At 35.0% G+C, this 20,061-nt stretch overlaps 1 protein-coding gene across 2 annotated transcripts in view; it reads left to right on the forward strand.

Moving 5' to 3' along the window:
* Nucleotides 1-20,061, forward strand: part of RNF128 (ring finger protein 128) — a 128,323-nt gene that overhangs the window by 99,279 nt on the left and 8,983 nt on the right. For both annotated transcript variants that reach the window (XM_074323513.2, XM_074323512.2), the window contains exons 3-6: nt 7,659-7,730; nt 10,622-10,704; nt 11,520-11,616; nt 12,449-12,617. In XM_074323513.2, coding sequence (XP_074179614.1) covers nt 7,659-7,730; nt 10,622-10,704; nt 11,520-11,616; nt 12,449-12,617 — 421 coding nt within the window. The remainder of the gene's footprint in view (nt 1-7,658; nt 7,731-10,621; nt 10,705-11,519; nt 11,617-12,448; nt 12,618-20,061) is intronic.

A 20,061-nucleotide genomic window follows, 5' to 3' on the forward strand; every position in this document is an offset into this window, starting at 1 on the left:
AACCATGTTGTGATATGGTGTAATACTAGTATTGCTGGTAAGATTCAACTACCTTACATAGATAAGTCACATGATAATCACATTATTGGGAAATCAAAACCTCCCCAGGATGTGATAACAGTAAAGAGGGACTGGCCTGAGGAAGAAATAGATTTATTTCATTATTATATTAAATAGCTCTGTACAGTTGATCACAAAGTTCAATGGCCATAGATCAGTGGAGGAGTAAACATGCTGAATAGGTATATCAGTATAAATATATTTCAAATGTTGTTATGGACTGGAAGAATTGTTTCTTTGAGCCTATTTTCACCCTTCGTTGGCTTCTAAAGAACTAGATATGCTTATATTGTTCTTACTGTACCTCATGTAGAGATGCTGTAACTAACTGTAGAAGCCCAAATAACTATGACTGTTATGTTGTTTGAAAGACCTTGACCAAGAACGAGGGGTGGATTATGAGGAGAGAGAGAACATGGTAGATCTAGTTGCTTACTCCTTCCAAGTCTCCAGGGGACCCATGATTGGCCCTTGACCAACCCTGGAAATGTGTTCCTTAAAGTGTTCATTATGTTGGTGATTGATGATATTTTTTTATAGACACTTGGAGCAATGAACCATGTTGTACCAGCTTGTTAAGGTTGCTTGGCATAACGATGAAGATTGATGATGTGCACCTGGTTTCATTGTTGGGGTCCTAAGTTTCAGGCAGCATGGCCAGTTGCTAGCAGAATTACCTAGTGACCAGCCCTCGCCCCCCATCTGAGCCTCAGACCCTGAAACTCAAATTGGCTCTATGAGCAGAGATATGTCACACATGTCCATGTAGTTCATTGCCAAAGAGATAGCAGTCCTGTGTGGTCTCAGACAAGGAAGAGCTAAGCTACATTAACATCTTAAAATTTGTCCTTGAACTTAAAGCATAACTAAAAATATCTGAAATATTTCTCAATGGTTACATTAAGTTTTCTCTACTAGTACATGCAATTAACTGGAAGGTTTATCAGGTGTCTGCATACATTATCAATATACTATACACATTTGTAGTGGGTGTGTTTTTATGCATGTATCTGTTCCTGCCCCTATTTGAGAGTTACTACCTTTTACAAAACCATTATTTTGACTCTTATATAAGGAGAGCAGTTTAAACAAATTCTTGTCTGAGTAGGATCTAGTTTTATAGTCTTTCTCTGACTTTCTCACTGAACAAAAGGAAGCTCTTATAATGGGGTCTCAGGATTTTTATATATTCACTTACTCTAGTTTTATATTTATATCACTGATTCTAAAGGTTTTGATTATCTTTCCTTGAAAAATGCTATGATCTGAGCCATAACCCATCTACCGGGTCGAAATCCCCTTTCTCTCACTGCTTTTCCTTAGAGGGTATTTCCTCACACTGTTCACAGGGATCACCTTCATGCGTGTGGTCTGCATTCGTATTTATCCCCATCTCTGCACTTCTAGTTTTATGGGAAGCTGTTTTACAGCCCGTATCTCATCTTTCCTTTAGGGATACTTTCATGTAAATATTATGCATAGGTTTTTATTGGAAAAAAGATAGATTTATTTAAGTTCTTATATACACATATCTTAAACAGCCACAGGACTCAAACATTGATTTTGTTCACAGGAATATATCTAAAGAAAAGAATTCTCTTACTATAATTCTTGATTTTAAGTATTCTATTTTACAAATTCTGAGCCAAATTTTTATGAAACAAAATTATTTAAAAAGTGGTGACTTAAATGCAAGAATATCTAGTTTGCTTATATCCTCCCACCTTTCTTGCTTTTGTACACCCTGCCTCCTGTCAAGTAATTAGGTTTAACTACATGCCTAGTATTATGTAGGTTTCAGTTAAGCTAAAAGCTGAATGCCTTGAGACCAAAATACAGGCTGACAAATCACCAGACTGAAACATTTATTTTACTTAATTGGAAATAAAAACACAAATAAAATAGGTAGGATATCATTTTCAGCCCAAATAAAGTCCTACTCAGAACCAAGAAAATATATGAGGTGTGATCAAACAATACGGTGAATGTTTAAATTAAAAAGAAATATTACAGTAAAAGACACATTGCCATTAATCCCCCTCAAAATACTACCCCTCGCTTCAAACACACTTATCCTATCGTTCTTGCCACTTTCTGAAGCAGTTCTGGAAGGCCTCTTCTGTGAGTGTTTTCAGTTGCGCTGTCATGGCTGCCTCAATGTCCTGAATCATTTTGATTTTGTGGAAGAGCCAGAAGTTGCATGGTGCCAGATCCAGCGAATAAAGTGGGTGAGGACACACCGTAATGTTTTTATTTGACAGAAATTTCCATATACCAGAAGCGATGTATGACATGGAATCTTGTCATGATGGAGGACAATTTATAGGACACTTTAAAACACACCTTCTCTCAACAGTAGCTCACACCCAACTGACTGCATCAAACAAGTTGGAACTTGTCACACACTGTTACTAAGGTTCAATGTGCCGCTTCCGGTATTGAAGATCCCTGCCTTTCCATTGGATGGCACTCAGCAGCAGCACTCACCATATTTTGTGATCACAATGGAACGGCCCCGTGTCACACATCACTTCTGGTATGGCAATTTCTTCTGTCAAATAAAAACATTACAGTGTGTCCTCATCCACCTTATTCACTGGCTCTGGCACAATGCGATTTCTGGCTCTTCCCCAAAGTCAAAATGACCATGAAAGGTAAATGTTTTGAATCAATTCAGGACATTAAGGCAACCGTAACAGCGCAACTAAAGACACTCATGAAAGAGGACTTCCAGAACTCCTTCAGAAAGTGGTAAGAACAATGGGATAAGTGTGTTCAAAGCAAGGGGAAGTATTTTGAGGGGGATTAATGGCAGTGTGTCTTTTACTGTAATATTTTTTTTTAACTTAAACATTCACCATATTTTTTGATTGCATATAACTGAGATTCATCAGTGACTAGAGTGATTGCTTTTGAATAATGACATTAAGCTTCTGTTTAGAAAAATATTGGCCAACAACCAAGCTTCTTTGTATCAGTCTTCAACTCTAGTGCCAAATATTCTTAGACCAGGTATCTCTTAGGATAGGGAAGGTCGAGGGGAGAGTCTATTGGTATAAAATACTTGTTTAAAAGAGTCCCCCAAATCTCAATTAGTAAACAATTTAGAAAGGATTTGAAGATTGGGTAATAGCTGACTTTGAGATTTCTTTTTTCTTATTTCTTTCATTTATCTTCTTTACAATGAATGTGAAGTCTTTTAAAGGCTTCTTTGCTATTGGATAATGGAGACAGTGTACTATAGTGGAGAGATCATGTGCTTCAAAGCCAGATAGAACCTGGGCTTGAATTAATTCACAGCTCTGCAACTAACCAGCTGCCTGGATTTTAGTCAAGCTTTTGAATCTTTTCTTGTCTATAAAACTTGGATATTAAAATACCTATTCCATAGGTTGTTAATGATTAAACAAGATGACACATGTAAAAAGCATCGAGTTGAACCTGACACATGGTAGGGGTCCATATAGGTATGTTCTCTAAACCTTTCTTTTCCCAAATTTAATGGAGTACAGGCTTTTACTTTTTCTTTTTACCTTTTTTATTAGTTTCAGGTGTACAAAACAACATAGTGATTAGACATTTATATAGCTCACAGAGTGATAACACCAATAAGTCTATTACCCATCTGACAATGTACATAGTTATTATAGTATTATTGACTATATTCCCTATGCCATACTATTTTTTTAATTATAGTTGACATTCAATGTTATTCTATATTAGTTTCAGGTGTACAGCATAGTGGTTAGACATTTATATAATTTATGAAGTGATCCCCTCGATCAATTTAATACCCATCTGACACTATATATAGTTTTCACAATATTATTGACTATGTTACCCATACTGTACTTTATATCCCCATGACTCTTTTGTAACTACTTTAATCAATAAAACTGTGACTTGGATAAGAAAATCATGAAAATCCGTTTTAATTTTCTAAATTCAAAAGCTATTGTTTGCACAACTATTAGGCAGTATGGGAATTAAAAAAAAAATATTGAAGCCCAGTCCTTAAGCTATTCTCAATCTGGTATGAGAGAAAGACGTGAATAGTACAATTATAAAATATGATAAGAACTAGAAACAGTGTCCTATTGGAATTTATAGGGTAGGTGAGAATTCTGATACAGTGGAGAGGCATTGAAAAAGTGTCCAATGTAATTTTGTAAAACAAAGTAGATATAGTCTTGAAATTATGTTTTTTAAGGAATAAAATATAAATTACAGTTTGAATTGTGGCATATTGTCTTTAAATTTTTGAGGCATATTTGAGCCCACAAAAGTTCGACTTAAGTAACTGTATCCAAACATAGGTATGCAGTATAAACTATTTGATCTTAATGTTGTTCTCATATTTCAGTTTTTAGAGAAGTGAATGCATCTTGGAAACGCTTGCTATCAATGTGACAGTGGAATATTTTGAGTACTAATGGCATTTTTGTGATTGAATTTCATTCAAACTCTAAAAATATAGTTTGTGCTTCTTACCAAAATCACATAGCGCATATCCATATTTTATTTAAATGGCATTTCTTTTCTTTATAAAAGCTCAGCAGGAGTTACTGGAAATATCCAAATTTCCTTTTAAAGGATTTTTTTGTTTATTCCAGGGCTGCTTTGTTAAACATTGGTTTCTACTGTCCTGCAAATCTTTTAGAAATCCTTCATAATCAAGTCCCCTGCTTAGGATCTTCTAGCACCTTGGGTTTTACCTTGTATTTTTGTATCCCCCACTGGTTTCTTTTTTTTTGACATTGGTCTGCATGTAAGTTCTGTTCTCATTGGCGAAGACTTGGCTATTTAAAGCTTCCCTTTGATACCATCCCTCAAATTCATTTGCATTAGTCTTGGATGTAATTAGTTATATATTTAGCATTCGTTCCTAATAAATTGATAAGCACTAGCATTGGAGACTCAGCCATTTATACTGTATTGAATTGAATGTTTTGGAATGAGAAATCAGACTATATAGACTTAATCAAGTAAATATACTAGTGATCTATCACTTCCTTGTGAGTGCATTTTTCCAGTTGTGTCGTAGAACTTGTTGCTTAAACCTAAATCAGAAGTGCTCCAAAGGCAAAGTGCAAAATGATTGTCAAAGACATCATCAACTACATTTTTTTTTTTCTTTTCCTGTTTTCTCTTCTTGGCTCTAATTTTTTTTAATCATTTGCATTTTCCTCATCTTGGTGTCTAAATAACTCAAGATCTCTATGAAAAAAAAGTAGTAATGTCTGGAAGTCTAGGCCAGGGCCAGGATCCTGTGGGCATACTGGTTGTTCACTGTAAGGACTGGGTACTATGTGACAAACCGTAGAATCCAGGAGTCGGCAAACCTTCATAAGGTAGCTAAGTTATGGATGGGTGTATTGTAATGGAATCTTGGAATATGAAGAACAGAGTTTCAATAACATATCTATCATTTAGAGTCTGCATGCCCTTTTGGACAAGGGTTTTTTTTGTTCTTGATGTTTTCCAAGCCTCCATTTGCTTATCTTTAAAATGGGGGCATTATCTCCTTAGATAGTTGTTATGATGATTAAATGAGGTAAGATATATAAAAATATTTTTATATTATATAATAATTATATAAACATAAGGAAGTAGTAGTACTAGCTTCCTGGTCCAAGCCTACATCAAAAAAAAAAAAAAAAAAGAAAGAAAGAAAAAATCTCAGCAGAAGGAACACTTAACTCTGGGTTTCAGTGGGACTGACACTAACCCAACTCCGAGATTTTAAGCAAGCCATTCCTCCTCTTTGAGCATCAGTTTTCTTACCTGTCAGATTTCAGACTAGGTGAACTTTAAGCATTTTTCTAGCTCTAACGATCCTAAGTGTACTTTCTTTCACTGTCACTCTATTATTTACTTATGACACAAGTAACAAAATAAAAGGAAAATATGTGTGCTCAAAATAGAGTACCATCATAGAATCCCACTTGTGAGTTAACTCACAATAAAGTCCTTAAGTGGGAATGAAAGGACCTCAGTTAGCACCTTTTTCCCTCTGAGGACTGGGCCTTTTAACTGTTTCTGATAAGCTATATTTCCTAGTGAGGTAACAATCTGAGAAGTTTCTGCTGTTCCTGTGACAGCAAAGAAATAGTTTGACTAGTTATCTCTTTGGAATTAAGCCACATGCCTTTCACAAAATGATATATAGGAGGTAGGTTTGGGCATTAAGGTACTTCCTCACGTACCTATACTCATGGATTATTCCCTTCCAAAATATATTTGCTACAGATATGTATAAACAAGTTACAAGAACCTGTAAGGCTTATTGATGAATGGTACTTTATATTTTCACCTAATAAACATTTTCTCGAGTTCTCGAGTGTCTGCTATATGCCAGACATTATGCTGGATGCTTTACTTATATTATCTTTAATTTTCACATAACCTAGATGTCAGGCGTGGGTGTTCCTGCTAGGGGGGAAGCTACATATAGTGGGATGAGGAAGCTGTTTACATTCTCACAGTGACCTCTGGTTCTGAGTGCCTCATTTTTACTGAATTTCTACCAAGTTTTTTTCTTTTTCTTTTCATTTTGCAGTTCAAAGTAAGAAGACTGCTTATTATTTTGGCATGTTGCACATGCTATATCTCTCTATTCCACACAGCACCCATCCAGGTGTAAAATCTAGCCTCTTCCTCAATTTACACATAAATTATATTCACTTGAAGTATTTCAGTATGTGCTAGATTTTAATGAAAGGGACAGAAGAACTTTTTGTGGCATTACAAATAACTTCAAATTAACACCGAATATCACATACCATCTGGGAGTTTTTTCCTTTGGCCAGTTCACCCCACGAAGGACAATCTCTCATTGATTACTATAGTTCTTATCTTTCCCTCACCTCTTGGATTTCCCCCTATACCCTTCTGATTCAATTATGTATAATATTTTAGTCCTTATTCCCTAAGTGAGCCTGGGGCTTGCCTTTGCATGTCCAGACTCATCTAGGTATATGCTCAGTGGGGGGAAAAAACAGTCCTACCACTTGCAGAATCTACCCTCCTCATAAGGCGATAGTGGTTATAAACAGTATTTTCCCCCCAATACCAAATAACGCTGTCAGAGTTGGTATTAATCCTCATTTTATAGATGAGTAAACAAACTCAAAGGAGTAAATGATTTATCTAAGATTATTAATTTAGCAAGTGACAAAGTCACATTTTGAATCTAGGTCCATTTGAATCCAAATCCTGTGCATTTTCTACCAAGCAAAAAACAGTTCAAAAAAAAAAATGGGAAAGACATCCTTGAAGGTTCTCTGAGCTTGAAAACAGGAAAATTGCTTTGAAAATTCATAGCATCTGAATTCATTTGTAACAGGGACACGTAGCTTTACCACTGTAGCCAAAAGATACTATTTAAGAAGGTAGGGAAATATAAGTGAAAAATTTCGGTAATTTGAAAAATCCTGCCTGATATCAGATAAATGGGATATTATGGTTAATTGAATCTCATCTTTTAAAATTCATTTAACCTCATAAATATTTATTAATCCTCTACCTTTTTCATTATTTAAAAAAAAACACACATTTTTCTGATACCTGTTTTTTTTTTTTTTTTTTTTAAATTACAGAGACAATTAAAGGCTGATGCTAAAAAAGCGATTGGAAGGCTTCAACTACGCACACTGAAACAAGGAGACAAGGTACATTTATGACTTGAAAAGGCTTTTTGTTTTAAAGCAGTGCTTAGCAAGCCATTGTGAAAGCTGGATATTTTTTCCAAGTAGTATTCTCATTGCCATTTATAAACCTTACTGACTTTTTAAAATTTATTTGATGCTGGAAGTAGACTGAATAATGGCCCCCAAAGATATCTAGGTCCTAATTCCTGGAACCTGTGAATGTTACCTTATATGGCAAAAAGGACTTTAGAGGTGTGATTAAATTCAGGATTCTGAGATGGGGAGATTATTCAGGGTTATCCAGATGGGTCCTAAATGTAATCACAATGTTCTTATAAGTGGGAGGAATAGGGAGATTTGACAGTAGGAGATGTGACAATGGAAGCAACAGGTTAGAGTGATGCAAGAAAGGGGCCATGAGCAAGGAATGCTGACAGTCTCTAGAAGCTGGAAAAGGTAAAGAAAGGGATTCTCCCCTGAAGCCTTCAGAAGGAGCCCAGCGCTGCCAACACCTTGATTTTTAGAATTCTGATTTGCAGGACAAGAAGAGAATAAATTGTATTCTTTTAAACTACTAAGTAATGGTAATTTGTTACAGCAACAACAGGAAACTAATACAGTACACTTCAGTATAACTTTACTTGAACATCGATGTTCAGATTTACGACAGTTGAAAACTACCATCAATGTATAAAACACGTATCAAAAAATGTCTATAGAATGTATTGAAATAAAAAATGCCATTTATAATAGCACTAAAACTATTAAACGCATAGGTATAAATCTTACAAAATATATACAAGATCTATGTACTGAAAGCTGCAAAACACCAAAGAAAGAGAGAAATCAAAGAAGACCTAAATAAGTGGAGAGCTGTACCATGTGCATGGTTCAGAAGACTCAGTATTGTCAAAATATCAATTGCTCCAAAACTGATCTATAGATTCCATGCAGTTTCAATCAAAATCCTAGTTGGAGCTTTTGTAGAAATTGAAAAGTTGATTCTAAGTTTATAAGGAAAAGCAAAAGAATTAGAATAACCAAAACAAGTTTGATAAAAAACAAATTTAGATGCCTCACATTACCTGATTTCCAGGGTTGTTTTAAAGCTATAGTAGTCAAAATATTATGGTATTGAGAAAGGATAGACCTTTAGATCAATGGAACAGAAGAGAGAGTCCACAAATAGACATATGTGGTCAATTGATTTTTGTCAAATGTACAAAGGCAATTCAATAAAAAAAGGATAGCCAGTTGTTGGCTCTTCATGTGCAATGATTGGCTATCCATATGCAAAAAAAATGAACATTAATCCATACTTTATATTCTTTGTAAACATTAACTCAAAATGGATCACAGACTTAAATATAAAACCTAGAATTAAAAAAAAAATTTAGAAGAAAACTTTGGAGAAAAATATCTTCATAACTTGGCTTAGGCAAAGATTACTTAGATGTGCCACCAAAAACATGTCCATTAAAGAAAATAATGAGAAATTTAACTTTGTGAAAATTGAGAATTTTTGCTCTTTGAAAGACACTATTAAGAGACTGAAAAGACAAGTGACAGAACGGGAGAAAATATTTCCAAATCCCATATCTGATAAAGAGCTGTACCCAGAATACATAAAAAACACTCAAAAGTCAACGGTAAGAAAACAATCCAGTGAAAAAACTGGGAAAAACTGGACATTTTACTGAAGAATATATATGGATGACAAAAAAGCACATAAAACAATACTCATCATCATTAGTTATTAGGGAAATGCAAATAAAAACCACATGAGATACCACAGCACATTCATGATTTGGACTGTACCAGAGAATGAGAATGGCTAGAAATAATACAACTGACAATACCAAGAGCTGGCCAAGATGTGGAATACCTGGAATTCTCATGCATTCCCTGGTAAGAATACACTATATAGTCAATCTGGAAAACAGGCACTTTCTTTATGAAGTCAAACATACACTTTCCAAAGAACCCAGCAATCTCAATACTAGATAGTTACCCTAGAGGGGAAAAAATATATGTTCACATAAAAACCTGTACATAATTGTTCAGCTTTATTCATAATTACTGAAAACTGGAAAGAACCCAAATGCCTTTCAACTGGTGAATGGATAAACAATGGTGGTATATCCATATCATAGAAAACTATTTAGCAACATAAAGGGGGGACTCTGCCGATACACACAACAAAATGGATGAATCTCAAATGTATTATGTTAAGTGAAAGAAGCCAGACTCAAAGGTTAGGTAATGTATGATTCCATTTGTATGACGTTCTGGAAAAGCCAAAACTATAGGAACTTAAAATATTTGTCCAAACTTGCAAGACTATATACTAAAAAGAGTGAATTTTACTGTATGTGAATTATATTTTGATTTTCTTTAAATGGAAAAACATAGCTATAGAATTTATACAAATGACATTTTGTAAATTGAAAAACAGTTTAAATCAATGTTCCATGTTTCCTTTGTCCTGTTCCCCTTTTGGTTGACTTTATTCTTCTAACTTTTTAAGTCTAAATAATTTTATTTTAAATTTCAATTTATATAATACAGTGTTATCAACTATAGTCACCATGTTTTACAGTAGATCCTCAGACCCTATTCATCTTGTAGCTGAAACTTTTTACTTGTATACCAACTTCTCCCTATTTTCTCCAACCCTCACGTCTGGCAACCACTTTTCTGGTCTCTGTTTGCATAAGTTTGACTTTTTTTTTCAGATTCCAATTAACTCTATATAATTTAAAATTGTTATTGAAACATAGTCATGTAGTGATATGACATCCCTCCTTCTATAAGAATTTATGCAATTTAAGTACGTGTATATTCCGATCTTTCTCTGTAGCTTAATGTACTTTTTCTTATCCATCAGTGTAACAATAACTATTTGCTCATAGGAAATTGGCCCAGATGGAGATAGTTGTGCTGTGTGTATTGAACTGTATAAACCAAATGATTTGGTGCGCATCTTAACCTGCAAGTAAGTTTGATGTTCGTATATAGCATCAATAAGAATTGCTGAATTACAAAAATGATTGTAATGGGGAGAAACTATTTTGAATGTTTCCAAATTGATGTGAATAAAGTATTTCTTTTAAAGTTATTTTCATTTAAATATAAGAGAATGCTTTAATTTTTTAATATCATTGAAATTGGTATAAGGCTAATTACATAAAGTTTTCAAAATCTGGTACAATTTGGAAACTAGTTCCATATGAAACTTAGAACCTAGCCAGCACAACAATTTTACATATATATACTGGATTATTTAATTAAAATTCATTCTAAAAATCCTATTAAGGAAAAAACAATCAAGTTATTAGCACTTATTTGAAAGTCTTCATTCTTTTGTTTTTTTATTATCCCTCTCTGGAAAGTTGTTCATAATAGTCTTTCTTTCAGCTATTAAATAGTGGTACTCTTGGAATGTATCACGTTGCCTAAAGTATCACCACAATATTGTGCTCAGTAGGGAACAAGATAATTAAGATCTGAAATACTGAGCAAAGTCTTAGGTCAGGTAGCATCTTGGCCATTTTTCAAGTAATGAGTACTAAAACTATGTCTTTTGAAGCTAGAATAATAGGGCTTTTATATTTAAAAATACCACGTTATGAAATTTCAAAATTTTGCTTGCTTGTCTCCTTAGCATTTATGCTGTAATATGTTTAAAAGGGGAAAAAGCATCTGTTAAAAGACTAAGTAAAATTACAGGGTAACCTGTAGTATATTAGGCAAAGAGTTGCTATTTCATAACTGATAACTAAAGTATGTGTTGTTTTTTTCCTTCATTAGCCATATTTTCCACAAGACATGTGTTGACCCATGGCTGTTAGAACATAGGACTTGCCCCATGTGCAAATGTGACATACTCAAAGCTTTGGGAATTGAGGTAAACATTGCTAAACTATTTATATGAAGGAACTCAAGCTATGTGTTATTTATCTACCTGGGCCTTTGGGAAACTAACATCCTTATTTTTTAGCTATGTAATGTGCCAGCTTTAGAGTTTGTAACAAAAGTTTGATCTATTTATATCATAGTAACAGTGAGGTGCCATGTTGGATCACCTCCATTTTCCTTCTTCCTCCTTTTCCTCAAATGTACTTGTTTTTTGGTCAGATTTTGAAGTAATAACCATTTAAAATACCAACTGGTTTCTGATACCCTATTCTGTTTTTTATTCTCTTACTATTGCATAGCAACCAAACTTAGGAGAATGTATTATTTCAGAAAGTACAATAAATATTAAATTATAATTATATTTGGTAAATGAAAAAAAACTACCTGTATCATAATACACACAACAGAAAGTCAAGCTCAACAAAATCTTCCCGATTTGAGGAGATATATAGAAGACAGTGATTCTCAATTCCCCTAGGGAATAACATGGTTTTTTTTTTTTTTTTTTTTTTTTTTTTTTTTTTTGATTGCCTACCTTGGACCAGGCATTATATTATGAAGTGCTGGGACCACCCAGATGAACATGTCAGATATGGTGACAATCTGCTTGTAACATCTTTTGCCCCTTTGGTGGACCCAGTTACTCTAACTGCTCTGGCAGGGACCAGAAAGAGATTTTTGTGATTGTCAAAAGGGATTATAGGTTTATAAGGCTAAAAGCATTGCTATAATGAGTCACCTAGGAAGAAACTTTGTAGTGATATGGCAAGGAAAAGTGTGTACTCTGACAGTCTTTTAATTTGTTCAAATGCTTTCCAAAGGTGGGTGTTGAAGATGGATCGGTGTCTTTACAAGTCCCTGTGTCCAATGACACATCCAGCAGTGCCTCTCCTCATGAAGAGGATGATCGCAGTGAGACTGCATCATCCGGATATGCTTCAGTTCAGGGAGCAGATGAACCACCTTTGGAGGAACATGTACAGTCAGCAAGTAAGCACCATGCTGAGGGTCAAGTACCCCACAAAGGATCCATTGTGGGTCATAGTCCTGCTTCTTAGCATTTGTTCCATTCATCCATTAACACATTTCAGATTTTTTTCTATAAACAACAATGCACTGCAGGATGCACCCCTACCTTAAGTTAATATACGCATATTCAAATGTACCTGAACCAGATAAAATGCATCAGGAGTGGGTATTATTCACCGAAGCAAAAGATTTATTGTAAAGTTTCTCTCTGATACATTTAAGTGTTGGCTTATTAATATACAAAGACCAAGGAGAAACTTTGAATTTTTGAAGCTGTTGTTTATTGCAGATCAATCAGAAGTTAAGATAAAGAAGTTCTGAAATGATAAAATATAATTCAGTTTACAAAAGCTTGATTTATACACAACTTCTCAGGAACCCATCTTTTGCACAGATCAAAACTAAGAGTGCTGTGTGCTGCCACCTGTTGATTACTTACCATGAAATGAACAAACCTTGAAAAATAAATTGAATACGGTAGTGCCCCCTTATCCTCCATTTTGCTTCCCATGGTTTCAGTTGCCAGTCAACCACAGTCTGAAAATATTAAACTGAAAATTCCAGAAATAAATGGTTTTAACCTGTGCACCATTCTAAGTACCAGGATGAAAGCTCCTGTTGTATATGCTCCCCACCCATTAGTCACTGAGTAGCCACCTTGGTTGTCAGACCAACTATCATAGCATCACAGTGCTTGTGTTAAGGTAACCCTTATAGTAGCCTAATGCTATATGACAATACCTATGTCATTCACCTCACTTCATCTGATCACATAAGGCATTGTATCGTCTCACATCATGACAAGAAGGGTGAGTATAGTACAATAAGATATTTTGAGAGAACATATTCGCATGACTTTTACAGTATATTGTTATAATTGTTCTATTTTTTCTTAGTTATTATTGTTAACCTCTTACTGTACCTAATTTACAAATTATCATAGGTATGTATGTATAGGGGGAAAAAAACACCATCGTATATATAGGGTTCGGTACTATCCACAGTTTCAGGCATCTCTGGGGGTCTTGGAATGTATCCTGTGTGGATACTATATATTATTCTCAAATTCATGTAAATCAGTATTGCAACATAGTCGTGTCATAGCAGTAAATAAATTTTAGGGAATTATGTTACTTTTTTCCTTAGAAAGAGAAAACCCCTATAACAAATTATTTTCCCTTTCTTTGACTTCCACCATTTTCCTGGTTTTTGATGGTGTGAACATTTTTTCTCAATCCTCATTTTGAGATAACCTAATTCTGGCATACAAGTAGGAAAAAAACTAAATGTCAACATGACTTACGAAATGTCAAAAGTCAGCTTCCTGTAACATAAACCTTTGTCCTCTGTAGGCCTATCAGTGCCATAAATACCATTTCTAAAGATGTCATGAGAAATACTGTCATGCAAATGAAAACCTTGTGTTGCGTGTAATCTAATCTTCAGACATATCCTAGACTATAAAGTCGTCATAAGAATCTTAATAATCTCTGGAATATTCTACCTATAATAGAGAATCATTGTCTATTTGTCCCAGATGAGATTTTATTCCCGTAACTGTATGGTAATAGAATTCAGAGAAGATAAAGGAGAGTGTACAAGATAATGTAGTTTATTGCTAGGCTTGTTAAAGTTCCAACCTACTTTTTGTGCTCTGTTCTTATGGAGGAGGGTGGTAAGTAGAAGTTTTTGTAGAGAATTTGAGAAGCAAGTGAAATGATGATCCACGTTCCTCTTCCTGTATTATTTATCTGCATGAATGATAGTAACACACACCCAGGTGCCTCAAACCAGAAACTAAGGCGATCCTTGATTCTTCCCTCTCCCACTTCCAATTGATTCTACATCCTTTTTCTCTAATCCATTCCCTAATTTCCAACCTTAATTTTACAGTCTTAGTTTGAGCCACTATCTTCTCTCTGCCCATTCCATTCCTTCCGCTTTTTCTCCCACAAGAAATCGGGGAAACTCACTTTAACTCCTATTCCTCTTTTAAAACTAAACCCCCTTTGAGAAACCTCCCTTGACTCACATGGGTGGCCGTACTGTCTGCTTCCATAGAACTTCTATCATTGTACTTATTATACTCAATTATATTAAAACTTTTAAAAGTTCCTTTGGGTAGGGACAGTATCCTATTATTTATTATTGTATATCCAGCACCTAGCACAGCCTACCACGTAATAGATACTCAAATAAGTGTTGAATAAATGACCACCTAGAATAGATTTATCTCTGATTATGTATTACTAGTTTGGGAAACTTGCCTATTAACCCTTGATTATTATGGTGATAGTTGATTTAAATAACTCTGTAAACATATAATTGATTAGTTCATGACTCTGTGTCCTATCATGTGCTAAGTTCTATTGGAGCACTGGTTTTCTTTTCTTTTTAACATTTTTTTTAAATTTATTTGGCTGACAATTGTTAGTAAAATTACATAGATTTCAGGTGTACAATTCTGTAGTACATCATCCATAAATCCCACTGTGTGTTCACCACCCAGAGTCAGTTCTCCTTCCATCACCATATATTAGATCCCCCTTACCCTCATCTCACACCCCCCACCCCTCTTACCCTCTGGTAACGACTAAACTATTGTCTGTGTATATAAGTTGTTGTTTCTCATTTATTTGTCTTGTTCTTTAGTTGATTTTGATTTATATACCACATATCAGTGAAATCATACGGTTCTCTGCTTTTTCTGTCTGACTTATTTTGGTTAGTATTACACTTTCAAGATCCATCCATGTTTTCACAAATGTTCCTATATCATCTTTTCTTACCGCCGAATAGTATTCCATTGTGTATATATACCACAACTTCTTTATTCATTCATCTATCGAAGGACATTTTGGTTGTTTCCATGTCTTGGCCACCGTAAACAAAGCTGCAATGAACATTGGAGCACACGTGTCTTTATGGATAAATGTTTTCAGATTTTTTGGTTACATACCCAGGAGAGGGATTGCTGGGTCATATGGTAATTCTATTCGTAATTTTTTGAGGAATCTCCACACTGCCTTCCATAACGGCTGCACCAGTCTGCATTTGCAAAAACAGTGTATGAGGGTTCCTTTTCCCCCACAGCCTTTCCAACACTTGTTACTATTTGTCTTGTTGATGATAGCCATTCTGACTGGGGTGAGGTGATATCTCATTGTGGTTTTCATTTACATTTCTCTGATGATTAGTGATGTTGAGCGTTTTTTCATATATCTATTTGCCATTTGTAAGTCCTCTTTGGAGACATGTCCCTTCAGGTCCTCTGCCCATTTTTCAATTGGGTTGTTTGTTTTGTTGTTGTTGAGTTTCATGAGTTCCTAGTATATTTCGGATATTAGCCCCTTATCGGAGGCACTGTTTGCAAAATCTTCTCCCATTCAGTTGGTGGCCTCTTTATTTTGTTGACGGTTTCTTTTGCTGTGCAAATCTTTTAAGTTTCATATAGACCCATTCGTTTATTTTAAGTTTTACTTCCATTGCCTTTGGAGTCAAATTCATAAAAGGTACTTTGAACCCTATGTCCACAAGTTTAGTACCTATGTTTTCTTCTATGCAGTTTATTGTGTCAGGTATTATGCTTAAGTCTGATCCATTTTGAATTAATTTTGGTACATGGTGACAGATAGCAGTCCAGTTTCACTCTTTTGCACGTGGCTATCCAATTCTCCCAGCACCATTTCTTGAAGCGGCTGTCTTTCCTCCATTGTATGTTTTTGCCTTCTTTCTCAAAAATTATCTGTCCATATTTATGTGGTTTTATTTCTGGGTTCTCAATTCTGTTCCATTGGTCTATGTGTCTGTTTTCTGCCAATACCACACTGTTTTGATTACTGTAGCCCTGTAGTACAAGCTAAAGTCAGGGAGTGTGGTACCTCCAGTATTGTTCTTTTTTCTTAAGATTGCTTTGGCTATTCGTGGTCTTTTGTGGTTCCAAACAAATCTGATGATTTTTTGTTCTATTTCTTTAAAAACTGCCATTGGGATTTTGATGGGGATTGCATTAAATCTGTCATTGCTTTGGGTAATATGGCCATTTTAACTACGTTGATTCTTCCAATCCATGAGCATGGAATATCTTTCCATTTCTTTGTGTCTTCTTCAATTTCTTTCAAAAATGTCTTACAGTTTTCAGCATATAGGTCTTTCACATCCTTGGTTAAGTTTATTCCTAGGTATTTTATTCTTTTTGCTGCAATTGCAAAAGGAATTGTTTTTTGTGTTTCTTTTTCTGAGATTTCATTGTTAGTATATAGGAAGGCAATGGACTTTTGTACGTTGATTTTGTAGCCAGCAACTTTACCTTATTCGTTGATTGTTTCTAATAGCTTTTTGGTAGAGTCTTTAGGGTTTTCTGTATATAGTATCATGTCATCTGCAAAGAGTGATAATTTAACTTCTTCATTCACAATTTGTATCCCTTTTATTTCTTTCTCTTGCCTGATTGCTCTGTCAAAGACTTCCACCACTGCTGAAAAGCAGAGGTGATAGGGGACAGCCCTGTCGTGTTCCTGAACGTAGAGCAAAGGGCTTCAGTTTTTCACCATTAATTATGAGATTAGCTGAGGGCTTGTCATATATGGCCTTTATTATGTTAAGGTATTTTCCTTCTATACCTATTTTATTAAGTGTTTTAATCATAAATGGATGTTGTATCTTGTCAAATGCTTTTTCTGCATCAATTGATATAATCATATGACTTTTGTCCTTTATTTTGTTTATGTGATGTATCACATTGATGGATTTGCGGATGTTGAACCATCCTTGTGCCCTGGGGATGAACCCCACTTGGTCGTGATGAACAATCTGTTTAATGCATGGTTGTATTCGATTTGCTAGAATTTTGTTTAGGATTTTTGCATCTGTATTCATCAGAGATATTGGTCTGTAGTTTTCTTTTTTTGTGTTGTTCTTACCAGGGTAATGTTGGCCTCATAAAATGAGTCAGGGAGTACTGTCTCGTCTTCAATTTTTTGGAAGAGTTTGAGCAGGATTGCTATTCGATCCTCTTTGAAGGTTTGGGAGAATTCACTAGTGAAGCCATCTGGTTCCGGACTTTTGCTTTTGGGAAGGTTTTGGATGACTGATTCAATTTCGTTACTGGTGATCGGTCTGTTTAGATTTTCCAGTTCTTCATGGTTCAGCCTTGGAAGGCTATATGTTTCTAAGAACTTGGCCATTTCTTCTAGGTTATTGAATTTTCTGGCATATAGTCCTTCATAGAATTCTTGGATGATCTTTTATATTTCTGTGGTGTCCGTGATAACTTACCTGTTTGAATTTCTGATTTTGTTAATTAGTGTCTTCTCTCTTGTTATCTTAGTGAGTCTAGCCAAGGGTTTGTGAATTTTGTTAATCTTTTCAAAGAACCAGCTCTTTGTCACATTCATTTTTTCTATTGTCTTTTTGTTCTCTATTTCATTTAGTTCTGCTCTGATTTTTGTTATTTCCTTTCTTCTGCTGACCTTGTGTTTCACTTGTTCTTCTTTTTCTAGTTTTTTAAGGTGTAACATAAGGTTATTTATTTGGGAGTTTTCTTGTTTCTTGAGATAGGCCTGTAATGATATAAATTTCACTCTTAAAACTGATTTCGCTGCATCCCAAAAATTTTGGTAGGATGAATTTTCATTGTCATTTGTTTCTATGTATCTTTTGATCTCTCCTCTAATTTCTTCTTTGACCCAGTCATTCTTTAAAAGTATGGTGTTAAATCTACATGTATTTGTGTTTTTCCCTGCTTTCTTTTTGCAGTTGATATCCAATTTCAAAGCCTTGTGATCCATTCACACAAAAAAAGAATGTATAGTCTGATGTTTTAGGATGAAGTGCTCTATAAATGTCAATTATGTCCACTTCATCTAATGCGTCATTTAGGGCTGCTATTTCGTTATTTGTTTTCTGTTTGGATGATCTATCCATAGCTGTCAATGATATATTTAGGTCCCCTAGTATATATGTTTCGGTCAATTTCTCCCTTTAGTTCTGTTGGTAGTTGCTTGGTATATTTCGGTGCTCTCTGATTGGGGGCATAAATATTTATGACTGTTATGTCTTCTTGTTGTATAGTCCCCTTTGCCATTATGAAATGTCCATCTTTGTCTCTTGTTATGTTTTTCACCCTGAAGTCTGTTTCATCTGATATTATGGCTACCCCTGATTTTCTCTGGGTACCATTTGCTTGGAGTGTCAATTTCCACCCTTTCACTTTGAGTCTATGCTTGTCCTTGTAGCTGAGATGTGTCTCTTGGAGACAGCATATGGTTGGGTTTAGTTTAGTTTTTTGATCCAATCTGCTACTCTGTGCCGTTTTATTGGTGAGTTCAGTCCATTTACATTTAGGGTGATTATTAATATGTGAGGATTTCCTGTCATTCTATCTTTAGTTTCCTGGTAAGGCTGTGTCTCCGGTGTTGTTGATTTTTTGCCTGTTTCTTGTTGTCTATTATTTCTGTGTGGTGGTATTCTATGATGTTTCCCTCTCTTTCTTCTTTTATTACAGTATATATTTCAGTTCTGGATTTTTTTTGAGTGGTTTCAATTAAGTTTATGTAAAAGAAAATTTGATATTTAGAGTATTCCATGTTCTTTAGCACGCTTACTTTCTCCATTCCCATATTCGAGTTCAGGTTTTACTCTCCCCCTTTTTATGTTTTGGTTGCCACAAATTGTCCCTGTTGATGGTGGTCGAATTGCCGCCATTAGTATTTCTTGTAGTGTAGGTCGTGTATTAGAAAATTCCCTCAGCTTCTGTATGTCTGGAAAGGTCTTTATTCCTCCTTCATATCTAAGGGATATCTTTGCTGGATGTATTATTCTTGGCTTATAATTTCTCTCTTTCAACAGTTTCAATATTTGGTTCCACTCCCTCCTTGCTTGTAGAGTTTCTGCTGAAAAATCTGATGATAATCTAATGGGCTTTCCTTTGTATGTTACCATCGTCTTTTCCCTGGCTTCCTTCAGGATTCTTTCTTTGTCTTTGATTTTAGACAGCTTCAATACAATGTGCCTTGGAGAAGGCCTGTTGGGATTGAGGTAATTAGGTGTTGTATTTGCTTTTTGGATTCGAGGATCCAGTTCTGTCCACAAGTTTGGGAAGTTCTCATCGAAACTATGTTTGAATATATTCTCTGTTCCCTTTTCTCTTTCTTCTCCTTCTGGTATGCCCATTATTCTTATATTGCTCTTTCTGATGGAGTCAGAAAGTTCTTGTAGAGATCTTTCATTTCTTGTAACTCTCAAGTCTCTTTCTTCTTCCATCTGTGTAATTTCCAGGTTACTATCTTTGATGTCACTGATTCTTTCTTCCATCTGGTCAACTCTACTACCTGAGCTGGTTATTTTGTTCTTAAATTCTCCTATTGAGTTCTTAATCTCCAGAAATTCTATTTGGTTCTTTTTT

The sequence above is a fragment of the Rhinolophus sinicus genome, chromosome 18 (assembly GCF_057876585.1).
Source record: "Rhinolophus sinicus isolate RSI-liver-muscle chromosome 18, RSI-T2T, whole genome shotgun sequence".
Lineage (NCBI taxonomy): Eukaryota > Metazoa > Chordata > Mammalia > Chiroptera > Rhinolophidae > Rhinolophus > Rhinolophus sinicus.